Source organism: Lacerta agilis, chromosome 2 (genome assembly GCF_009819535.1).
Source record: "Lacerta agilis isolate rLacAgi1 chromosome 2, rLacAgi1.pri, whole genome shotgun sequence".
NCBI lineage: Eukaryota > Metazoa > Chordata > Lepidosauria > Squamata > Lacertidae > Lacerta > Lacerta agilis.
In genome coordinates, this window is record NC_046313.1 from 111,411,400 (window position 1) to 111,436,246 (window position 24,847).

The 24,847-nt window shown below is 47.4% G+C and overlaps 1 protein-coding gene across 1 annotated transcript in view; it reads left to right on the top strand.

The window, feature by feature from the left end:
- The window catches only part of LOC117042443 (zinc finger protein RFP-like), a 30,646-nt gene extending 7,186 nt beyond the window's left edge, over window positions 1-23,460 (top strand). The window contains 8 exon segments of the mRNA XM_033141988.1: window positions 90-271; window positions 6,605-6,745; window positions 9,567-9,739; window positions 11,725-12,204; window positions 14,717-14,812; window positions 16,368-16,598; window positions 17,331-17,353; window positions 22,650-23,460. Coding sequence (XP_032997879.1) covers window positions 90-271; window positions 6,605-6,745; window positions 9,567-9,739; window positions 11,725-12,204; window positions 14,717-14,812; window positions 16,368-16,598; window positions 17,331-17,353; window positions 22,650-23,184 — 1,861 coding nt within the window. The 3' untranslated portion in view covers window positions 23,185-23,460.
- The last annotated feature ends 1,387 nt before the right edge of the window (window positions 23,461-24,847 follow it).

Consider the following 24,847-nt stretch of genomic DNA (forward strand, 5'->3'; position numbering starts at 1 on the left):
TACCTGTCTGCAGCTCTCTTCCTCTCTCTCAATTCCTTTCTGTGGAACTGTGGATTTGAACAGACTGACATTGTGTTTCTTTTCACCAGGTATGAGAAAAGAGAGGCGTTGGTGAATCCACTGGCTTTCCCTCCAGAGCTGAAGGGGAGAATTTCAGAATTCTGTGATATAAACCCTCTCCTGGAGGATGTCATGAAGCAATTCAAAGGTAATGAAAAATGGCTTCAAGGGTTTTATATTGAGCATATATTACAGGCAACAGCTAATTTATGTGGGACCGTGACCACATCCATCACCGCAACCCAGAAGTGACCGGGAAAGGGGGAGGGGCAGGGGTCAAGAACATAACCCCTGTGCAAAACAGTCGTTGCCTATAGTCCAAAGCTGGGCACGCCTGGCTCTTATTGTTTTGTATTTTGTTCTCACCACAGACATGCGTACCACCAGGATACCTTCCTTCTTGGTGATGCAGTCATTATTTTATTTCCCCCAGAATTCCCCATATACATTGTCATTCTGGTGCAGGGGGGTTCAGAGAAGAGAAATGGTGTCTGTCACGATTAAAAAAGAAGAAGAGGCATATCAAAGTGTATATCAAAATCAGGGTTCTTTCATTCAGTATGTATCTGTTTACAATTATACACAACCTCCTTTTCCTTTTGGTTATCTGTCTACACAATCTGGGGAGGTTCTCCTGCTCTGAATGGGACGTGGCTGGCGCTGTGGTCTAAACCACAGACGCTAGGGCTTGCTGATCAGAAAGTCAGCGGTTCAAATCCCTGCAACGGAGAGAGCTCCCGTTGCTTGGTCCCAGCTCCTGCCCGCCTAGCAGTTCAAAAGCACGTCAAAGTGCAAGTAGATAAATAGGTACCGCTTCAGCAGGAAGGTAAACAGTGTTTCTGTGCGCTGCTCTGATTCGCCAGAAGCAGCTTAGTCATGCTGGCCACATGACCCGGAAGCTGTCGGAGGACAAACGTCGGCTCCCTCGGCCTATAGAGCGAGATGAGTGCTGCAACCACACAGTCGTCCGCGACTGGACCTAATGGTCAGGGGTACCTTTACCTTTAGCTGCTCTGAATGGAATCAAAGGGCATTGAGAAGCCCCCAGTTCCCCCTCTGCCTCCTGTTCAGGCTTGTTTCTCAGCAGTGGAGTCAAGGCCTGAGCCGTCTCCTCCGCAGATGTCCCCCTGCAGCTGCCATATCTAGCGCTTCAGCCTTCAAGATCTCCTTGAGAGTTCCCCCATCGAGGATGGAAGCAAGAGCACATGAACCACAAAGGGCACAATTATGCTCTTTAACAATCTGAAAATTTGTGAGGAAGGGCTTCCTCTGCATGAGAGCTCTGCCAATCCTCCTTCATCAACCTTCACTTCTCATGTTTCACAATTTTGGTTTTAATGATTTTCCTCACCACTTAACTTGGGGAAAATGTTAAGGCTAGCCTCCATCTCCCCTCTTTATCCTTTTACAGGATTCCTATTGCTCTGCCCCCCTTCCAGTCCTCCAATGTGGAGTCCAATTTCAGTGACAAAGTTCAGAGATTAATGCTGAATATTTTTGTTCTGCTATTTGTAAGCTTGCTTTATGTTTGCTGAGTTTTAAAACTTTAGTTATTTCCATAGATTCTTTCTATGGTTTTCTTGTTTACAATTATTTTTTTCTACTAGTTAATCTTTTCCTTAAATTATAATAATGCTACATTATGAAGCATTATTTTTATATGGAGATTTATTTCAGGTGGAAGAGAGTCGCCCTTACACTTTATTTCTTTTTGCTTCCTCAGGTGCTTGGTTACTCAGAGAACAGCTTAAGGAAGGTAAATTTCCGGGGAAGGAACAGGAGGGATAGGGGACTGGTGTTTCATGGGTGTTGAACAGTCTGTTCTTTAGACTTTGGGACCATCAGCATTAGTGTCAGCATGTCTAAAAATTCTGGCTTTAAATAGCTTTTTACCACCTGTTCACTTCAGGCAGATGTTAACCTTCCTCCAGCTCTCCATCCTTTTAAAAGATGGAAATTGCACTGCCATCCATTATTGATCCTCATTTCATTCATGGATTCTGAATAATTTTATTCTGCCATTTTCCAGTACGGTTTACCATTTCTGATTTTCACATAGAATCATAGAATAGGTTTAAGAATTTTAAAGGTTTCCAGGGGTCATCTAGTCCAACCTCCTGCAATGCAGGAATAGCAGCTAGACAAGTTGGCTGTTTGAATTTCTTAGTCATACAGTTTTCTCATTAGTAATTTGTTCTATGATTTAATCTTTCGCTTGGAATAAGGAAACAACGGATGATAAGTTATGAAGCATTGTTTTGTAATGATATTTTTTATTTTTATTTTAGATATAGCTGCGTAGGCCCTTAAACATTATATCTTTTTGCTTCCTCAGAGGTTCTGTCATTCGGAAAACATCAGAAAGGTAAATTTCACATGGAGTCCCAAATTCATGGGGGGGAGGGTGTTTCAGGGGGGTGAAAGTGTCTGTGCTGCAGAGTTTCAAGCGACCCAGCACTTGAGTCTATCCCTGCTGTTTGAGTTCTTCCTATGTACAATAAAGGCAGGGAAGGTGGGCTTGAAGGCACAGACAGGGTGAGAAGGTGCAGACTAAGGAGGGAAGAGTTATTTCCTTCCTAGAGAGAGTTTGGTTACTTTTCCATGTGATCAAAGCACTTTGCAAGAGCTCTGTTGGGTCAGAAGAAGAGTCCATCTTGCCCAGAATCCTCTTTCCAGCAGGAGCTAAACTGATGCCACCAGGAAGCCTTCAATCAGGGCAGAAAAGCAGAGGCTCTCGCCATTTTCTGACTCCCATCCCCTGTCAGGGACTGGACTGATAAGGGCAAGGGGGGAGAGGAGCAGGAATGATGGAGATCACACACACCCTTATCCTGTGTCAGAGCGTTCCCTTTCTGACAGACAGAGAGGAATCCAGAGAGGAGTGCGGAGAGCCAGAGAGGCGTAGAAACTTGATTCCTTCACACAGTGAAAGTGAGATAAGCCTCTCGTCTCGCTCTGGAATGCTGCCTGTCAGTTCTGAAAGCAACACAGAGCTGAAAGAGCAGGATGCAGGAGAAAGGAGGGGATTAGACTTGACTCCAGATGAGGAGGGGCTAGCAGTGCCAGAATCCCCCAAAAGCAGGAGAAAGAGTAGATTAGAAGAACAGCGTAAAACTGGAAAGGGGGGGGGGAGGTGGAGAGTATCTTGCCTTGGCTGGAAAAGGAATCTAGTTGAGTCAACTGACTCCGACAGTGACGGATGACCCGAGGAAACTCGGACTGCTGAAACCCTATAATTGCTGAACAAATCTGAAAGTAATAAAACTGTCAGCGTGCTGTTTCGTGTGTGGGAGAGACATACTAAACCTGACAGCTTGACTCGACTACAATCTCTCTCACACAGAAGGACGGCAGAGAGCGGCAAAGGTGGAAGGTCAAGACCCAGCGGGGGCTGGAGCAGTGGTTGCTGGGGCAGCAGAGCCAAGAGACCCCCTGAATGAACTTCGGCAATACAGCTGGCAGCTGCAATCACAATTAGATACATTAGCAGGAGCCCTGGGAGAACAGAGATTACACCTAGAGGCAGAGAGGACGCTCAGAGCAAGTAACATGCATGTGGCTAATCCACCGCGATACTCTGGAGAGCCTGATGAATATCTAGCTTTTAAAACAGAAGCGCTTTATATTCTAGATGTAAAATCGGGAGAATTTAAGACTGATAAGGAGAGAGTCGCTTATCTAATCAGTATGCTGGAAGGGAATGCTAAATTATGGACCCATTCTCTTATGGCAAGCAAGCATTGCGCACTCTCAAACCTGGAGGAGTTTGTGCAAATGATGGATAGCATGTTCCAAGATCCCCTGCAGATTGATATGGCCAAGGAGCAGCTGCTGAACCTACGTCAGGGCAATGATTCAGTCTCTACTTTTTGGACTTCGTTCAGCTTGTTGATGCAGAAGCTTGGGTGGCAGGCAGACAGTCCGATTTTGGCCGCTTGGTACCGAGCGGGGTTGAATGAATCCATCTTGGATGAATTGTGGAGAATGGAGCCCCTTGAATCTTTGGATGATTTAGTACGAGCTTCTCTGCAAATTGGCCTGAGACAGCAGCGGAGGGTGTTGGAGAAGAGGGGGCAAGGACGGCCAATGTTTGTGAGAAGCCACATTCCTAGCATGCCAGAACAGAGAGTTGGCAGTACACCCAGACAGGAAGATGCTCCTGAACCGATGCAGCTGGGCTCAGCAGGGAGGGCGACTCCTGAAGCTGCATGGATGGAGGGAGGCAGACGCCGCAGAGAGACTCGCCATTGCTTTGCGTGTGGCAAACCAGGACATTTGGCAAGACAGTGCCCAAGCAAAAAGGCAGGGGGTTCTCTGTCCAGGGCCTCTGTAGTGACGTTCCCATTGTGACAGACAGAGAGGAATCCGAAGAGGAGGTGGGAGAGCCAGGGTGGAGTAGGAACTTGATTTCTTCACACAGTAAAAGTGGGATGAACCTCTCTCGCTCTGGAATGCTGCCTGCCAGTTCTGAAATGCAGGAGAAAGGAGGGGGTTAGACTTGACTCCAGATGAGGAGGGGCTTGTAGTGCCAGAATCTCCCAAAAGCAGGAGAAAGAGTAGATTAGAAGACCAGCGTAAAACCAGAAGGAGGTGGGGGGGGGGCGAAGGTGACATATTAAACCTGACATTCTGTAGTTTCCCCGAGAGGAGAGAGAAAGTCTCGAATTACAGCAGGGCGTTGAGGAAGATAGCAGCTCTGAGACAAGAGAACAGCAACAAGTTGACACATCACTGGACAGCATAACCAGCCCCCCTTCTCCCAAAACGCAGTGTTCGTTAAGGGTCCAAGAACAAAGAGCTCAAAGGCAATCATCCACTGACAGACGCCATAGTGCCAACGGGGTGAGGGGGAGAGAATTCCTCAAGCCTGACACCCCCAGGATTCAGAGGCAGCCTTGTAAATAGCTGCATTCCCTGTTAGAGCCTCCTATAGCTGAATCTTCCCCCAATGTCAGGACTAAGGAATTGTAGATATCTTGGTTCAATCTTACTTTGTGGGGAAAACCATTAAATATGTTGTTGTTATTATAATTTATTAAATTTGTATGCCACCCTTTATCGGTAGATCTCAGGACTATTCACAACATTAAAAATAGAAAGATAGAAAATACAAAATACAGGATAAAAACAAGAACAAAAATCAATAACACACACACCCCAAGTTCGAAAACACGTCAAGTGCAAGTAGATAAATAGGTACCGCTCCAGCAGGAAGGTAAACGTCGTTTCCATGCGCTGCTCTGGTTTCTCCAGAGCGTGACTGGAAGCTGTCCGCGGATAAACGCCAGCGAGATGAGCGCGCAACCCCAGAGTCTTCCGCGACTGGACCTAATGGTCAGGGGTACTTTTACCTTTTTAACCCAAACAAAATTAAAAGGGCATCTGATGTTGAGAATTGGATTGGTGGCTATGTAAAGATGGAGGCTGCCAGCAGTGAAAAGACTTTTGGATTGATTCGGCAGAAACAGCAATGTGTGAGGAGATACCGCGAACTTATGGAAGGGAATCATAGACATAAAATCCACACAGAAACACAACATTGTTTGTTTTAACTCACTTGTGGGAACAACTCAGAGGCTGCGAAAGAATGAAGGACAGCAACAGAAAGAAACAGGAACCACCGGAAATGATTATGAAATGCAGTAGAGGTAGAAGAGATGATCAGAGCCATCCAAACTTGAAGCATGGGAAGTCCCCCCAAAAAGATAATTTGGCAGAATATTTGGATTATTTGATATGTATATGTATAATTTGGAATATTTAATGTGATTTGACTGGATTGTTAAAGTGGAAAATTTAATAAAAATGATTTATATATAAAAAAGAGAATTGGATTGGTGGTGAGGTGACACCCTGTGGTGAGAATAGAAACAGCAGGGAAATTACAGTTGTTCATTTGCTCCTCTTCTCAGAAACAAAGGAATACAATTGCGGTGGGAATTTCCAGAAGGAATGCCATTTATCTGCTAGGTTGCCTAATTTTGTCTCCCTCATTGAGAGGGAACCCTTGAGGCAGCATTAGTCCTGCCTCCAGTTGAGGCAGAATTGGGTTTGCATTGACACTCCCCAATTCTAACCATATTGAGGTCATTAAAGGGTCCATGGCTGTTCTCTGCCTATCTAAACTGGTTGTCCTCATTCCCCATCCCCTGGAAGCCCTAAATAGCCAATTCACACAGAGTGTTTTCAAAGGAGGGCAGTTTCCCTTCTCTTTTGCCCTCTCCCTCTCCTTAGCTGACAAAGCAGAGCTGAATAAAAAATTATTGGGGGTTTTTACTCCGAAGATTTGTGAATTGACAGGAAGGGCGCAATATAGGAAGTATATTGAATATAAAAATAACAAGGATGGTTTTTATTCAAAGTTTATTCTGATGAGAGTCTGGAAGAAGGAGAGGAGGGTCCTAACTCTAAATGCAATGCAAAATAAGTCCTGTTTTTATGAGAGGGAATCTGGTTCCTGGGCTGTTTCTCGGATCAGGATATCCGTCTCTGACTCTCGGCTGATTCTACCTCTCTTCTCTTTCCCTCATCTTCCCCCCAACAGCAAATGTCACTCTGGATCCAGACACAGCCTATCTCAGGCTCATCCTGTCTGAGGATCGGAAAAGTGTGAGATTGGGAGATAATAGGCAAGCCCTGCCCGACAATCCTGAGAGATTCAACAATTGTACTTCTGTGTTGGGACGTGAGGGATTCATAGCAGGCAGACATTTCTGGGAGGTCACTGTGGGAAGCGAGGGATGGTGGACTGTGGGGGTCGCCAGGAAGTCTGTGAAGAGAAAGAGCTTTCTTCCCTTCAGTCCTGAGGGAGGAATCTGGGCTGTGGAGAAGTCTGGAGGCAAGTATTGGGCCTGCACCTCCCCTGATGACCCTCCTCTATCCTCAAGCGGGGAACTCAAGAGGATCCGAGTGACACTGGACTATGAAGGGGGACGTGTGTCTTTTTTTGACGCTGACTCAGGAGCCGAACTCTACACGTTCTCGGGAGCCTTGTTCTCTGGAGAGACCCTCCTCCCTTTCTTTTGTCTGGGTGGAGGCAAAACTCAGCTCAGTATCTCCTGAAGACACTATATTTGCCTCACAGGCCCAGCAGGAGTTTCTCTCCTGACCAGAATGACTGAAATAAAACCAGCATTTCCCTCTCAGAGCATTTCTGGCAGCTTTTCCGGGACCCTTTGAGAGGATTTGTTCTAGTCACAATCAGCACAAGCAACAAAACAAAAATTGGTTCCCTTTCCTGGAATTTCCTCTGCAGCTGAGATTTTAAAGAAAAGGAAACACCTGAACATTCCCAATAAATAATCTTTTTCCTCAAAAGCTTCCGTCACTTGATTGCTGTTATCTGTCTTTATTAAGCATTAGCAATAAATAAACAAGTAAATGAAAGGAAAGAAATATTCATTGACTGGGAAATGAACCCCAACTGTCAGTGAGAGCACCAAATTTTGGAGAGCTGCAGGTGGGATGTGGAATTTGATTGGCCTTATTTCTCTGTGGTAAACAACTAAGAAGATTAAAATTCAAAAAGAAGGAATCCGCTATTTAGAAATCTTCTGGGTGAAAATGAGGTGGCCAAATTCACTGAGGACTTTAAATGGTCCAAGGTGGTAGGAACTAGAAGGGATTGATTGTGAGGATATTTCCAAACTGATAATGGACATAAAAATAATATGCAAATGATAAGTAATGAAATTTGGGGCAAAAGCTCCTAACTTCACTAATAATAATAATAATAATAATAATAATAATAATAAAATTTATTATTTATACCCCGCCCATCTGGCCGGGTCTCCCCAGCCACTCTGGGCGGCCTCCAACAAATACCAAAATACAATACAGAGTCACAAATTAAAAACTTCCCTAAACAGGGCTGCCTTTAGATATTTTCTGAATGTCAGGTAGTTGTTTATTCCCTTGACTTCTGACGGGAGGGCGTTCCACAGGGCGGGCGCCACTACCGAGAAGGCCCTCTGCCTGGTTCCCTGTAGTTTTGCTTCTCGCAGTGAGGGAACCGCCAGAAGGCCCTCGGCGCTGGATCTCAGTGTCCGGGCTGAATGATGGGGGTGGAGACGCTCCTTCAGGTATACAGGACTGAGGCCGTTTACTTACTTATAAGGTAAAGATGACTGAAGTGGGGGGAGGGCTGAGTGGGGAGGAAGCTTATGGGGCCCTTCTTCGTGTGCCTCCGGAGGGTGGCAACACAAGAACGGGCCTTTTTGACAGTGTCTCCCCACCTGTGGAATGCTCTCCCCAGAGAAGTTCGCCTTTTTAACCAGGCCTTTTGATTGATTTAATTGACATCCTATGCCCTTTTCAAATGTGGTTTTTTTTTGGGGGGGGGGGTGTTGCTGGGTTGTTGTTTTTATTTATTTCGTGGTTTTATATTTTGATTTTATTCTGTGAATCGCCCTGAGACCTCCAGGCATAGGGCGGTATATAAATTCAATTAATAATAATAATAATAATAATTGCAGTTGTCAATACAGTGTGAGGCAGCTGTGAAAGGTGAACTCCCATCTTAGGGATCCCCAGGAAAAGGGAGTAAATATGAAAGTTCCACCATCATGCTGATATAGTCCTACTCACCCATAACCCAGAGGTTGCTGGATTGAAACCTCCCTCTGCAAGGCAGCTTGCTGCCTTTTGCTTTTGCCTCAGATGCCCTGAAAAAGAGGTCCTTTTCTATTGGAAGCCAAGATACATTTTGCCACACATTTCTAAAGGTAAGCCGAACTCTCACCCTCTAGCTGTGTGGCAACCTCTCCTTTGGCTATTTTACTACAACAACTTGTGGGCACTACTTGCCACTTTAAAAAAGCATCTCTGGGTTATTTGTGGGGCATAGGAATTCATTCAGATTTTCCCCAAAAAATATAGTCCGGCCCCCCACAAGGTCTGAGGGACAGTGGATCAGCCCCCTGCTGAAAAAGTTTGCTGACCCCTGCCTTAATGATAGCCAATGTGCTGCTCTCTCTATCTTGATGGACTCCAACTCCTATCACCCCTGATCACTGGCCATAGCAGCTCAGATACAACACTCGTAGGAAAAACCAGGTAACATGCAAGAATTGATGCTTTTGAATTATGGTGCTGGAGGAGACTCTTGAGAGCCCCATGGACTGCAAGAAGATCAAACCTATCCATTCTTAAGGAAAACAGCCCTGAGTGCTCACTGGAAGGACAGATCCTGAAGCTGAGGCTCCAATACTTTGGCCACTTCATGAGAAGAGAAGACTCCCTGGAAAAGACCCTGATGTTGGGAAAGATGGAGGGCACAAGGAGAAGGGGACGACAGAGGACGAGATGGTTGGACAGTGTTCTCAAAGCTACCAACATGAGTCTGACCAAACTGCGGGAGGCAGTGGAAGACAGGAATGCCTGGCGTGCTCTGGTCCATGGGGTCACGAAGAGTCGGACACGACTAAACAACTAAACAACAAGCCCCCTTTTGGTTCTATAAATGCAAGCCCTGTGCCCCCTACCCTATAAAAAGCATTACCGTTCAGAACAGTGGTTTGCACGGCCCACTATAGTGAACCTGCTGATCCTGGAGCAGTTCCTGGCCATCATTCCTCACAAGCTGCGTCAGAGAAGAGGGTTAGAGAGTTGCAACCAAGACCTGGTCCTGGTGGAGGATTTCCTGACCAGCCATCGGAAAGCTGAGACGTGGAAGTGGCAGGTCAGAGTGCTAATCCAATTTCTCCACGGACTCCCAGATTGGGTTGCTGCAATGTGCTGGTGCTGTGTATGGGGCTGCCCTCGGAGATGACTCAGAATCATAGAATCATAGAGTTGGAAGAGACCACAAGGGCCATCCAGTCCAACCCCCTGCCAAGCAGGAAGCACCATCAAAGTATTCCTGACAGATGGCTGTCAAGCCTCCGCTTAAAGACCTCCAAAGAAGGAGACTCCACCACACTCCTTGGCAGCAAATTCCACTGTCAAACAGCTCTTACTGTCAGGAAGTTCTTCCTAAAGTTTCTTGTAGTTTGAATCCATTGCCCAGTGTCCGCTTCTTTGGAGCAGCAGAAAACAACCTTTCTCCCTCCTCTATATGACATCCTTTTCTATATTTGAAGATGGCTATCATATCACCCCTTAACCTTCTCTTCTCCAGGCTAAACATACCCAGCTCCCTAAGCTGTTCCTCATAAGGCATCGTTTCCAGGCCTTTGACCATTTTGGTTGCCCTCCTCTGGACACGTTCCAGCTTGTCAGTATCCTTCTTGAACTGTGGTGCCCAGAACTGGACACAGTACTCCAGGTGAGGTCTGACCAGAGCGGAATATAGTGGTACTATTACTTCCCTTGATCTAGATGCTATACTCCTATTGATGCAGCCCAGAATTGCATTGGCTTTTTTAGCTGCTGCATCACACTGTCAACTCATGTCAAGTTTATGGTCTACCAAGACTCCTAGATCCTTTTCACAAAACTTCAGCTAGCAGCCAGATCCCTGGGTAGGGTTGCCGCTGGTACTCCTAGAACCCCTAAAACAGCTGCATTGGCTGCCAGACTGTTTCTGTGCTCATGGCCATGTTTAAAGCGTGCTTCCCAGAGTGGGCAGTAGTGCCCCCTGGGAAAGGGGAGGGGGCATTACATGGGGGGGGGGCGCTAAGAGGCAAGGGGGCAGCCAGGGCCTTCTTAAGCATATCTGGCGCCGTGGTGCGAAGATCCCTCCGGCGCGCCCCCCCTTTCCCACACAAGAGCGCCATCCCACTCCGATCCTACAAACCGACCCTCCCCCTATATTAGACCTTTCCCAACCCAACAGGCGGCTCAGCCCGCCCCCCCCCGCAGGCGCGCATCTCCCTCGGCCCATCCGCGGCCAGTGGGCAGCCTGCAGGAACTGCTGGGCTTGGTCAACGGCACAGCCAGCGGCCACCGCGGACTGGCTGATCAGCAGCTGCTGCTTCAGCTCCTCTGAGGCGCTGTCCCCCCTCCAACGCCACCATGGCGTGCCTTCTGCTTCTTGCTCGCCCGCCACGAGCAGGACCGACGACATGACGCCGAACCCGCACTCCGCCAGGCAGGGCCGAGCGTGGCAGGCAGCCCGAGGGCGTGGTGCGGCGGGCAGGGATGCTGCCAGCTCTGCTCTGCCTCTGCCTGCTAGGCCGAAGCAGTGGCGTGGTGCTGCCGTGGGCGAGAGCGGCGCTGTCGGCGTGGCTGGAGGGCAGAGGCGCCCTTGTGCCAGTAGCCTCTGTGGCTAGGACGCCCCTGGGGGCAGCAGGGGGGAGCTGGTGATGGAAATGACTACCAGACTTGGAAAAGCTGGTATCACTGGAACAAGTTCATCAATTTTGTTGCGCTCGTTAAACTAGGAAAGTTTCATCTGGATTTAGAAGAAATGCGCAATTAAGGAGTTACCTTCACAGAATCAAGTCCCGCTTGCTAAATCAAAACCCATCCATTTAGGGCAGAAGCAGATGGTATCCAATTCAAAAAGGCAAGGAAGCCTATGAATGAAAATGTTACAGTACGAATACCATACCTTACTAGGTACATGTGTGTAATCAAAAGCATGGAAAGGCAATGCAGAAGCATTCGCTGCTTCTACAGAAAACATTCAGCAAATGCAAACACCTGAGGGCATGTTTTTTTTTTAAAAAAAAGATCACGTGGTCACTGAGTTTCTGAGTCATTTCCAGGAACGGAAACTCCCAGCAGCTGAAAACTGAGAAAACGAAACTTAACTCGGGTCTTTGACGCGAAGGAGCCATGGCTGCTTCTGGGGGTCACATCCAGCGTCTCCTTGATGAAGCCACTTGCTCCATCTGCCTGGATTACTTCAAGGATCCAGTGACCATCCCAGAGTGTGGGCACAACTTCTGCCGATCCTGTCTGATCCACTGCTGGGGGGAATCGGAGGCAGAGGTTTCCTGCCCTCAGTGCAGAGAAAGAGTCCAGAGAAGGAGCCTCATCTCCAATCGGCAACTGGCTAACATGGTAGAAATAGCCCAGAATCTCAGCCTTCAAGAGGGGAAGGAGGAAGGAGGGAAAGGGAGAGTCTGCGAGAAGCACCAGGAGCCCCTGAAGCTCTTTTGCAAAGTCCACGAAGCCCCCATCTGCCTGGTATGTGACAAATCAAAGGAACATGAAAGTCACAAGGTGATTCCTCTGGAGGAGGCTTTCGAGGAATACAAGGTAGGAGATCCTCGGATCTTGAGAGGGAGAAATAGCTGTGGATTCTTCTTGGGAGATTTTCTTTTTAATTCTCAGGTCCAAAGTAGGCATGGCATGAATTGGTGGTTGTTTATTACATAAAAAGCAGCCAAGGGGAAGCGTGAGGTCTGGGAGGAGGGAGTTGAAGTCTTTCCCTCTGCCAGGGGGACAAAGGGATCTTCCCTTGAAATATTCACAGCAGCTTCAAAGATTTGAACTGGGGCCTGGGGGGGGGAAAGAAAGGGTTAACCTCATACACACACCCCAGCAAGGTTGCTTTGTACATATGAAGAACACTACAAATGTAAATTGCACATACACTCTGTTATGGAATTCGGGGGGGGGGGGTCATCTAAACGAAGTCTCCCAAGCTGAGCAGTAAGGAACGAATCTATGCCCTCAAGGGAGCCCCTCTAGACAATGTCCCCTTGCCCCTGACACATTGTTACATGGGCAGTACACAAACTCCCAGAGTCTTGGTTCCACCGCCATCTTGCCACTTTGGTCAAGGGCTTCAAGACTGCTCAGCCTCTGCCATGATCCCTTGAGCGGGAAGGCACAGACACAGGAAAACATAGGGCAATTGACAGTTAAACACAGGCCATATCTCCTTCCTCTGGACCCATTGAAGGGTGATAGACCTGGCCAGGCAATCCCATTGTTCTATTCCCAGGAACACTCAAGATGAATACATCAGGGCTTACCACTGATTTGCATTTCATTTCCTCCATGTTGATCTTGTTTACCAGTATGTTAATCATGTATAACCCTCCCCCTCCCCCCCTTTCTAAGGTTTCACCTATGTAGTAGTGACATAATTATGACATGTAACAAGATGCATTGTGGGAACCAGAAAAGTTTTGAAAAGTTCTTGCAACCTATTCCCAGGTGTTCAGTCCTGACTTGAACCTGTTGGGCAATAAACTTTGATCTTTGCTTTTGCTCCGGTTGGTGGCTGGACTCCTTTTTATTTCTCCTCAGGAACCCGCAGGCTTTTTGCCTGGCGGCCAGGTAGCTGAGTAGCCTCGTGCCTGGATTTTTCCCGTAACAACACAACATGTCTCCTTTGGCTATCAGGATGCTTCCTCAATGCCCTGCAAGCAGCAAGGGGTCAGCTGTGTGGGGGGGAACTAGTGGCCAGGAGATGACCAGGTGGTCAGGATCCCCCCCCAGTATCTATTGGAAGCAGATTTTGGAGTGGGGGGTGGTGGAAGCACCTACTGTTGGGGAGCATGCTTATTCTGGGGGTGCTGTGGGGCCTGTGCAAAGAGGTTTGGGGGGGGGCTGAGGATCTCCTCCCATCCCGAATGGCAAAGGACTACGCGGTTCAGAGTAGCCTCTGCAAAGAACTAGGGGGAAATATGACTTTTTCATGACAACTCAGAATTTTGTTGTTGTTGTTGTTCAGTCGTTCAGTCGTGTCCGACTCTTCGTGACCCCATGGACCAGAGCACGCCAGGCACGCCTATCCTTCACTGCCTCTCGCAGTTTGGCCAAACTCATGTTAGTAACTCAGAATTGGACCTGTGCTATTATATAAAAAAGATAAGATTCCCATTCTGCTTCTGAAGAAACTTTTAAAAATGCCTTTTAATACCTTGAAAAAGTTGACTTGTTCTACTACGGTGGTGCAGAAATGCTCCTGTGCCATGCAATGTCAATAATGCCACTTATTAGTAATAACAGTGAAAAGAAGCTGGCCCCTTTGAACTTGCGGGGTGACCAGACAGCAATCTTCTGATTGAAGGAGCTACTTAAGGTGGATTCTGGCCACAGCAAGAACTACTTTGGCCCAGAAATGGAAGAAGCTGCAGCACTTAAATCTCCCCTGGTGGCACAAGCACATATGGGCTCTGGCTACTGCAGAGAAAATGACTGACAAGTAGCAGAAAACCTCAATTGCCATCTGACCCAATTAAGTGGCAAAGCAGCTGGGTCAAGAGGAAGGGTGGAAAAGCCCTATGCTTGCAGAAGAGGGGTTTGGAATGGGTGAAGTTTTGAGAAGCGCTGCTCTATTCGTGTATCTCTAGCCTCTTGGGCTGACCTCACTATCTCTTTGATGCTAGACTGATACATCCCAGGCTCGATCCTGCCTTAGCCCTTCCTCCTCCTCCTCCTCCTCCTCCTCCTCCTCCTCCTCCTCCTTCTCCCTGGGACCTCAAGATGTGAAGTCAGGCTGGGACTCCCAAGGAGAAGGGAGAGGAGAGGAGGCTGAGAGAGCCGGGAGGGTGTTCGAGAAAGGGTGAGAGGCTGCCAGCTCTGCAAGCAAGGAGTGACCTAACTGGGATCCTGAGCCCCACAGGTGTGCTGCAGAAAAAAGGTAGTTGGTTGAGGGAGCCGTGGACCCAAAAAGGTTGAAAACCTCTGGACTTTTATTTCCTCCAGTAAACTACTTCGCTGTTATAGCAAGGCCGCTGGGCGCAAGAAGCCAGTATAATATTCATCTCCTCTCTGTGTATCTCAAACAAATGTGAGTTTTTCCTTTTCTCTTTAGGGAGAGATCTGTCACTGCCTGGAGATTCTGAGGAAAGAGAGAGAGGAAATTCTGGCCTATCAAGCAGACCTGGACAAAGAAAGCAAAGACCTCCTTGTAGGTGTCACTGTTGTTACTAGGGAGGGAACAAGCACACGAGACCTCCAGGTGTAGGGCAGTATACAAATTCAATGAAGAAGAAGAAGAAGAAGAATTGAGTCAGGACTGAGAAGTGATGGGGAAATCTGCCCATTTCAGCTTTCCCCCATTTCTCATTTTTCCATATTAGTCTGTTTATTAATTTACTATCCAGAAATTGAATCAAACGTTAGGGTGGCTACCTCCTTGTACAAATATTTTGATATGTACTTTACTGTCAGGGATCGCCAGGCTCCTCGTGAGGAGGGGGCGAGGGGAGGTCCTACTAGGGAGGAGAGCCAGGGCAAGGATGTTCCTCTCGAGGAGGCGAGGGACAGGAGGACTACTCGAGAGGAGGGGCTGGGTGGAAGTCCTGCTCATGAGGAGGGCAAGGAGAGAGGTCCTCCTCGGGAGGAGGACTGGGAGAGCAGCCCTTCGCGAGAGGAAACCTCTCTACGTTACAGGGAACCCCAGCCACTTCTGTCGAGATTCCTCCTCCTCTAGCCTTTCACCGGGACGTCTCTCCAAGGGAGGAGGAAGAGACGCAGAGGCTTGGAGACACTGGGCAAAGACCCAGCTCCGCTAGCCAGAGAGGATCTGAGGGAAAATGCCACTTCCGGCGCCAGCACAGCATTGGGGGGGGGGTCAGAAGTCATCGTAGACGTGTTTTTAGGGTGCCGAGACTTTGGTGTTGGGTGGGAAACAGGAGAGGGGCACTTCTGGATTCTGCAAGTGCCTGAGAGGTCATGTTTTGAACTAGCTCTACACTGTAAATAGCTATGCACAATAGATAGTCTTAGCAACTGAAGGCTCTGTTCAAAACAAAATAAAAATTTCTTTCCAGTAGCACCTTAGAGACCAACTAAGTTTGTTCTTGGTATGAGCTTTCGTGTGCATGCACACTTCTTCAGATACACGAAAGCTCATACCAAGAACAAGCTTACCGGTAGTTGGTTTCTAAGGTGCTACTGGAAAGAAATTTTTATTTTGTTTTGACTATGGCAGACCAACACGGCTACCCACCTGTAACTGAAGGTATCTGAAGAAGTGTGCATGCACATGAAAGCTCATACCAAGAACAAACTCAGTTGGTCTCTAAGGTGCCACTGGAAAGAATTTTCTATTTTGAAGGCTCTGTTGTTACTCATGAGCAACACCTTGGAGAGATCCTGACATTTACCCTCATAAATACATTTTTTTGTGAACATTACCTGGCTGGGTCAGCCTTGAACAATTCAGATTTCTTTGAACAACTGTGAACTCTGGTTCTGCCATGCCCCAAAACGTGCAGGGAACATCCGTGACTAGGAAAAAAGCTCCTTGCTTTAGGCTGTAGCTCTCTGCAAAATAGAAGTAAACAGAAACAGCAAAGGAGATGGCCTCCCTTCAAAATAAATGTTTGCTTCTTTAGCCACTGGAGGCTTCATGTCTCTGAAAAAGCAGAAGTGTCCTCCCTGTGGAATTCTCATAATTTTCTTCCTGATGTTTTGAAGGCTGAGCACCTTCCACACTCAGACCTCCTCTTTTCTTGCAGAAATTAACAGAAACGGAGAGGCTGAAGACTGTGGAAAAGTTCAAAGAACTGCGCCAGTTCCTGGAAGAACAAGAAAAACGTGTGCTGAATCATGTGGAAGAGGTGGAGAAGGAGATTTCCAGGAGAAGGGATGAGCAGCTGGACAGACTCTCCAGGAAACTCTCCTCTCTTGAGAAGATCATCCAGGAGATGGAGGAAAAGGGTCAGCAGCCAGCGAGTGAACTCCTGCAGGTAAGACGGGAAAACCAGCTGTTTACTGCTGAATTAGAGCAAACATCAGCCAGGTTTTCTCCAGATTGACCTTTGCTTTGATGTTGCACTAAGGAGCAGGTTTTTCCTGAGGGGAAGTGGCAGGGCAAAGGCAAAACCACTTGGACCTGTGTTTTCTGGGCACAGGAAAAGCAGAAGTGTGGATGAACCCAAAGAAACACTGAGCTGTTTTATTACCCCTTTGGAGAAATTTCATGCTGCAGGTGCTCTTTTAATTTCCAGATGGAAAATAGAATTTGAAATTTAGGGACTTCTATGGAAGACAATCTGGGACAGTGCCCTGGTAGGATTATCCTGTAGGTTTGTTTACGTCTGAATTGCACAATGCAAACTGGATTAAAGTTAATAGATTATAATCTAAGACAAGAGATGGGATGGAATCTTCTCTTGATCCCACGAACATGAGATTTCCCTAGAATGCTGGTGGATTTTCACAAGGATTTTAAAAAATAGTTGCAAACTGATGTGAAATGTGGAGAACTTGATATTGGAAAAATTAATGATTTCAGGTTGGAAAAATAAAAGCTGTGAGAAACGAAAACTGGCTGATTCAGCCTTCCCTACCCAAAACCTTGTCATGTGCCAGGCAGACTGCCATCCGAGGGCCAGGCTGTTTCTCCACTCCAGGGTCTGAGGGGTCTTCCTAGTGTGGCCTGTGGTGTGCAGTGAATTTCCTTCTCTTTTCCCCTCTAGGATGTGAAAAGGACCTTGCAGAGGTAAGTGGATCTGGCTCATTTCCATTAGCATCCCTCCATGAGGCTGGGATGCAGGAACCTCAGACATGGCCCTCCAGGGGCTGCAGGGGAAAGACTGTAGGACTCACTCCCTGCAGCATCTCACAGGTGAAAGCAGGACCCCCTCTTTTGAACTTGTAGCCCCCCAATTCTCCCTCCAGTGATCAAGGCCAGAGCTCTGCCTCCTCATTCCCTCCCCATCACTTCACTCAAGGATGGGGGCTCATTTCTGTCTCTTGTACTTTCTGTCCATGGACTTTCAAACTTCTAGAAGATAATGTGCCAAAGATGCTTGGGAAGAGATTAGGACGTACCAATATATTTCCATGTCCAACTAGAAGTCACCCAACTCTGGTAACTCAGCCCCTTTGAGGCACTTAGGGAGATAAGGTCTGTTGGTCTAGAATAGGTGGGTTCTTTTTCTTGGGAGCGTTTCCAGGTTGAGAGGCTGAAGGTGGTCTGGAGTGGGGGTGAAAGTCAGGTTGTTTCCTGCCTCTGGAGGGAGAGTCCAGTTGGGCATGGGGTTGTGCCCTTCCTGGGTGAGAGAGGGGGTGTAAGGAGGGTTGAGGTTGTTCTCCTGGAGAGGCTCAGAGAGCGAGGGATTGCAGGCACTCCACTTCAGGGGTTTGGTTCTTACGTCCTGGGACCTTACCAGAAAGTTGTTACGGGGCAGCATCATTGGAAGCCATGGGAGCCCTCCGGTGGTGTCACACAGGGTTACCTCTTGTCCCTTGTGGTGTTTAACATCCTTACGAAACCACTGACAGCTGTCCTCAGGGGTTTTGGACTCAGGTCTCCCCAATCTGTGGTGGACACCCAGCTTTATCCCGCTTTTCCATCTCAGTCAAGGCAGGAAGTTGAAATGCTAGACCGGGGCTTGGTGGTGGGTGTTAACAGATGAAGCTGAATTCTGAAAATGACCTGTTGGGAAATGAACTTCAACTTTGTTCATGTTATTGAGATCTCCTGCAATAATTTGGGAGATGGTGCCACAATGGGACCATTCATTGTTTTCCTTTTCACCAGTTATGAGAAAAGAGAGCGTCCAGAGAAGCCACTGCTTTTCCATCCAGAGCTGAAGAACAGGATCTTGGAATACTGTGATCTGAATCACCTTGTGGAGGATACAATGAAACAATGGAAAGATAATGAAAAATGGGTGTCAGGATTTCACACTGGTAATTCTATCACTTCTTCAGAACTGAACATGCCAAGCTCTTATTGCATGGAATTGAGTAACCCCAGGATACCTTCCTTCTCAGTGCTCCAGCCTTCATTTCCTGTCCTCAGAATGGCCCATGTATATTGTGACACTGGAGCTTGTAAAGAAAGCCTGAACCAGAGTGTAGAGCAAAGCCAGGATTTTTCCCTCCCATGTGTACAGTGGTGCCTCACAAGACGAAATTAATTCGTTCCGCAAGACTCTTCATCTTGCGGAAATTTCATCTTGCGAGGCACCTTTTCCCATAGGAACGCATTAAAATTTAATTAATGCGTTCCTATGGGAAAAAAGTCCGGGGGCCCCTCCCTCCCGGCACCGGAGCCACGCCGCGCTGCGTTTTAAGACTGCAGTGAGCGAACAGCTGCGCTGCTGTTCGCTCGCTGCAGTCTTAAAACGCGGCGCCGCGGGGCTCCGGGAGGGAGGGGGCCGTGGGATCGCGCCCGCCATCTTTGGTGGGCGGGCGCGATCCCACGGCCCCCTCCCGACTGGCAACGGAGCCCTGCAGCGCCGCGTTTGTGCTGTAAAGGCTTACCTTTTCACTCCGGTCGGGAGGGGTGTTGTCCGCGTCCGCCATTTTGGATCGACTGTGCATGTCTGAGATCCTGAGCCCCACAGGTGTGCTGCAGAAAAAGGTGATCCCACGGCCCCCTCCCGACCAGCACCAGAGCCACGCGGCGCCGGCTTACAGTGGTACCTCGCTAGACGAATTACTCTTGCGAAAAACAGGCATAGACGAATTCGTCTCGCGAGTCAACTAAAAACTTGCAAAACCCTTTCGTTCTGCAAGTTTTTCGTTGTGCGAGGCATTCGTCTTGCGGGGTACCACTGTATCTGTTTACAGTTCTACGGAAACTCCTTTTCCTTGTGGTTCCCCGTCTACATAATCTGGGGTTGTCCTTTTGAAGATTCTCCTGCTCTGAATGGAGTCAAATGGCATTGAGAACCCCCCCCCCCCAGTTCCCCCTCTGCCTCCTGCTCAGGCTTGTTTCTCAGCTGTGGAGCCAAGGCCTGAGCCATCTCCTCCTCAGACGTCCCCCTGCAGCAGCCATATCTAGTGCTTCAGCCTTCAAGATCTCCTGAGGATGGAATCAAGAGCACATGAGCCCCAAAGGGCATTTATTCTTTTTATAGCCAGTGTGGTGTAGTGGTTAAGAGCGGTGGACTCGTAATCTGGTGAACCGGGTTCGCGTCTCCTCTCCTCCACATGCAGCTGCTGGATGACCTTGGGCTAGTCACACTTCTCTGAAGTCTCTCAGCCCCACTCACCTCACAGAGTGTTTGTTGTGGGGGAGGGGGAAGGGAAAGGAGATTGTTAGCCGCTTTGAGACTCCTTCGGGTAGTGATAAAGCAGGATATCAAATCCAAACTCTTCCAAATCCAAACTCTTCTTAACAACCTTAAAGATTTGTAGAAGTTTTGTGAGGAAGGGCTTCCTTTTGCATGAGACCTCTGCCAATTTTCCCCACCACTTTACTTGGGAAGGTGTTAAGGCTGCCTCCATCTCCCCTCTTTATCATTTTACAGGATTCCTATTGCTCTGCCCCCCTTCCAGTCCAATAATGTAGTGCCCAATTTCAGGGACAAAGTTATAGACCATCAGGATATATACTGAATATTTTGATTCTGCTATTTAAACTTTAGTTATTTTCATAGATTTTTCCTATGATTTTCTAGTTTTTAATTTTTTGTATGTTTTAATTAATATTTAATAAATGTACTTGAATTTAAGGATGCCATGTTATGAAGTGTTACTTTTGTATGGAGATTTATTTCAGGTGGAAGAGAGTTGCCCTTACACTTTATATATTTTTTGCTTCCTCAGATGCTCTGCTATTCAGAAAAGGTAAATTTCCAGGGGAGGAACAATTTCACAGGAGGGATGGGGACTGATATTTCATGGGTGTTGAACCATCTGTCCTGCAGATTTTGGGACCCCCATCAATGGCGTCACTCTGGGTAACAGTCCTCTATTGGTGTTTGGGTTCTTTGTATGTCCCATGAATGAACTGGGAGGGGTTTGAAGGCTTGGATTGGGGGCAGAGCTTGTCCCTGCACACTTGTCTGAGTTTCACTCCTTCCTATACACTATTATCCTGGTTTACCCCTCAATTTTATAGTAACCTTTTGAGTTATTTAATAAAATGTATGTACTGCTTGATTGTGGGGAAGAGCCTCAGAACCTTACAATATCTTACAAAAGCCCTTAAGGAGAATCCTGCAGGGTCAGTCCAATGTCCATCTTGTCGAGTTCTCATGTATAGGGAACCTCCCTTGCATTTTGTTTTCCCTCCACACATTCTGGAGACCCCAATTCACTGGAGGGGGGAACTAGTGTTTCATTTTGGTGTGTGTAAAGAGTCCTGTTCTGTACAGGGTGACTCTAGCCCTGCTGTTTGTACCACAAAGGCAGAGAGGGTGGACTTGGAGGTGCAGAAGGCAGGGAGAGAAACTGCCCAGAAGGATCAAATGGAGGAGGAAAGAGTTTTATTCCTGGCTAGGGAAAGTTGGGTTGCTTTTCCACGTGACCTTTTTCAGGCCTGGTTGCCACAGGTCCTCTTTTTCCCAGACTCGTCCTCTATTTTCATGGTTAAAATTTCTCCCCTGGGCGGATTTTAAAAATTTTAAAATTTGGCAAAATGTCTCAAGTTTTTTTGTTTGGTTGTTTGTTTGTTTACAGTAACCCATGAAATATTTTCTAGTGCATTAGACTCAGATCTAAGGCACCTGGCTAAACTCAGAACAGAGCAGCATCTTAAGCTAGCTACATACTGTATAAATGCCTTCTCTTGTGGCCAGGAGTCCGGGAGGGCAAGAGTTAACACCCCCTGCCCTTAAGGAGAGTCCAAATGTACATGTTTAACAGTTTAATAAATTGTTCTGTGTACATTTATGTTCACAAAGATGTGAACATGAGCCCAAATACTTGCATGTGGCAAGCAGGGGAGCAATATGTATTATTATTATTTTGTTGTTGAAAGTTAAGAGCATTGCTACTAGCAATATATCACAGCTTCTATAGCCTACATATAGGAGGGGTATTTCAAATGAGACTCGTCATAGCGATTCATGGTTAAAAGCAGAAGTGGGCACATATGTCCTCTTTCTTGCTCTTCAAAATACGGCAACTCTACACTTGCCTATCATGACTGTCTCAGCCCCTAACTGGTAAACTTTTGAGTTATTCCCCCTTCTCCCGGGAAACTAGTCTTATGGTATATATTAAATCCAAAAGAGAAGCATGCAATAAGCAGTCCTTTGTAAAATTGCCCTGCCACCTGCCTCCTCTTCCCTGGCGGCAAGCCCTGAACATCCAAGATGGTAGGGAGGAAGGCAAGGAGAGACCAAGTGGGTGAGAGAGATGGGAGAGCAGGAATAAACAGGAATAAATTAGGCTCCCCACTTAACACGATTTTCACTTGTGGCCACAACGGAACATGACCCCCGCAAAAGTGAGGGGCCACCTACTGTATATGTGTTTTTATGTTGTATTTTTATGCTGTGAACCACCCTGAGATCTATGGATGAAGGGCAGTAGTCAAATGTGAATAAATTATTATTATTATTATTATTATTATTATTATTATTATTATTATTATTAGAACAGGGGGTCCTCATCCCCCACCCGAACCAGAGGTCCCCAAAGGCCAATTCCCACAGAGATTGTCAGAGGAAAGCAGCTTCTCTCCTCTCCTGCCTCCTCTAGTTCTCCTCTCTTTCCTCTTCACTAACACAGAAGAAATGAGTAAAAGGTTTTTATATGTGGATTTTCCATATGTGGTTTTTCCTCTTAGAAAATGCCTAGGTTGAAAGGAAGGAAGACACAATACACATCAAAAATATAAGAAAGTGGAGAAAACTGAATTAAAAACAAACAAGGAAGATATTTATTCTGATGAAAGTCTGCAAGGAGGAGTCTCAGTCTTGCACGTGATGCAAAGAAATCCCATTGATCTGAAATGGAATCTGGGTTTTTCGATTGTTGTTGTTGTTATTGTTGTTGTTTTTCAATGAAGATGTCCGTTTCTGTCTCTCAGCTGACTCTGCCTAATCTTCTCTTCCTCTCTTCTCCCCAACAGCAAATGTCACTCTGGATCCAGACACAGCCTATCCCAAACTCATCCTGTCCAAGGATCGGAAAAGCGTGAGATATGGAGACAAAGAGCAAGTCCTGCCTGACAATCCTGAGAGATTCAACTACTGGCCTTGTGTGTTGGGACGTGAGGGATTCACAGCAGGCAGACATTTCTGGGAAGTCAATGTGGGAAGTGGGGAAGGGTGGGATGTGGGGGTTGCCAGGAAGTCTGTGAGGAGAAAGGGCGGCTTCTCCTTTAGGCCTGAGGAGGGGATCTGGGCTGTGGAGAAGTCTGGAGGCAAGTACAGGGCCTGTACTTTCCCTCTTTCATCTCTGTCCCTGAGTGAGGATCCCAGGAGGATCCGGGTGACTCTGGACTATGAAGGGGGACGTGTGTCTTTTTCTGACGCTGACTCAGGAGCCGAACTCTACACGTTCTCAGGAGCTGCGTTCTCTGGAGAGACCCTCCTCCCTTGCTTTCATCTGTGGGGGAATAAAACCCACCTCAGTATCTCATGAGGAGACTAAATCTGCCTCTCAGGCCCAGCAGGAGTTTCTCTCCAGACCAGAGGGACTAATATAAAAAAACATTTACCAACCAAGAGAACGTTGGGCACTTTTTCAAGGGGACCTTTGAGAAGATTCATTCCAGTCAAAATCAGCAGAAATAACAAAACAAAAATGGGTTGCTGTCCCTTTGCATTTTCCTTCCTTTTCCCAGAATTCCCTCTGCAGTTTACTTCTTAAAGAGACAGTCACACTTTTAGGAGTCCTGATAAATCTTCTCACCTTCAATCTTGTTTTCCTTTTGAGATGTCTGATTTGGCAGAAGACGAGACTCTTAATCCCAGAGTTGTGGGTCTGAGCCCCACGTTGGGCAAATGTTTCCTGCACTGCAGGGGGTGGGACTAGATGACCCTTAGGGCCCCTCACAACTCTGCAATTCTAGGAAACCTTCCTCTCCTCACAAGACCTTATGCAGCTGTGATAATGCATGCAACATTGGATTACTGGTAATAGAGGACTAAAACATGAACTCCTTCACATACATCAGGCAGGATAGCTCCTTGCTCTGGAGACCTCAGATGGTACGAAAATGAAAAAGAAATTGAACAGGGTGTTAGCTTCGAGTGCCCTCTGCAAATACAGCCTCCCCTTCTCCACACTTCGTCAGAAATAAACCTCATTGCATTCAGTGGGGTTTCTGCCCAGTTCAATGTGCTTAGGGTCGATGTATTAACGTTCCTTATTTACAGGCTGGATTCTGTCTATCGGCGGCATCAAATGGGGTGTCCTCTGGATAATGCTGGACTCCAACTCCCATCAGGCCCATCCAGCATGGACAGAGAGAATGGGAGTTGCAGTCCAACAGCTTCTGGAAGGGGCCCCATAGGCTGTGCTTCCCTATACATTACGCAGGGCACCTTCTCTGTGTTCCTCAGACGCACCCCAAATACATAATGCTCCTCCAATGAGTGTCTTTTTGGCACAAGGTGCATCTGATTTCTCTCCTTGGATATTAACAGCTAGAACAACAAATGCCTATGGAATTGACCCCTCTCAAAGATCTGGCAGAACTCTCTCTCGCTCCACTATCATGGCCACTGAGTATTGACCGGTGCAGTCTGCTCTCCTTTCCCTGCGTTTCCCACAGGGTGGTGGCAGATGTCGGAATAAAGACACCCCCCCCCGCCTGAGGGCCGCCTCCCGTTGCTCCATCCCCTATATGATGTTGGCCTCGTTTGTGTGTCATTGTACATTTCCCTGTGAGCCTCCACTCACCCCGTGGAAGGACACAAAAGTGGCCCATTTGGTCCAGCACCCAAGAGGGGCCACCCAGGCACTTGTGGAAAACCTGCAAGAAGGACCAGAGAGCAAAACCAGCCTCCCCACCACAACCCCATGCAACTTCCAGCATCTGAGATGTAGAAGCCTGCTGTCTCTTGATCGGGGAGGCAGAGCATAACCATTGTGCTTAAGAGCCATTAACAGCCTGGTGCTCGGTGAATTTGTCCCCTTGTCTTCTCCCCAGTTTGGTGGGTGGAGCACGATAGTCTTAATCTAAGGGTCACTGGCTTGAGCACCACGTTGGGCAAAAGATCCCTGCATTACATTGATCAGGACTAGATGACCCTTGTGGTCCCTCCCAACTCTGCAATTCCATGATTTTAAATTGGTTGCC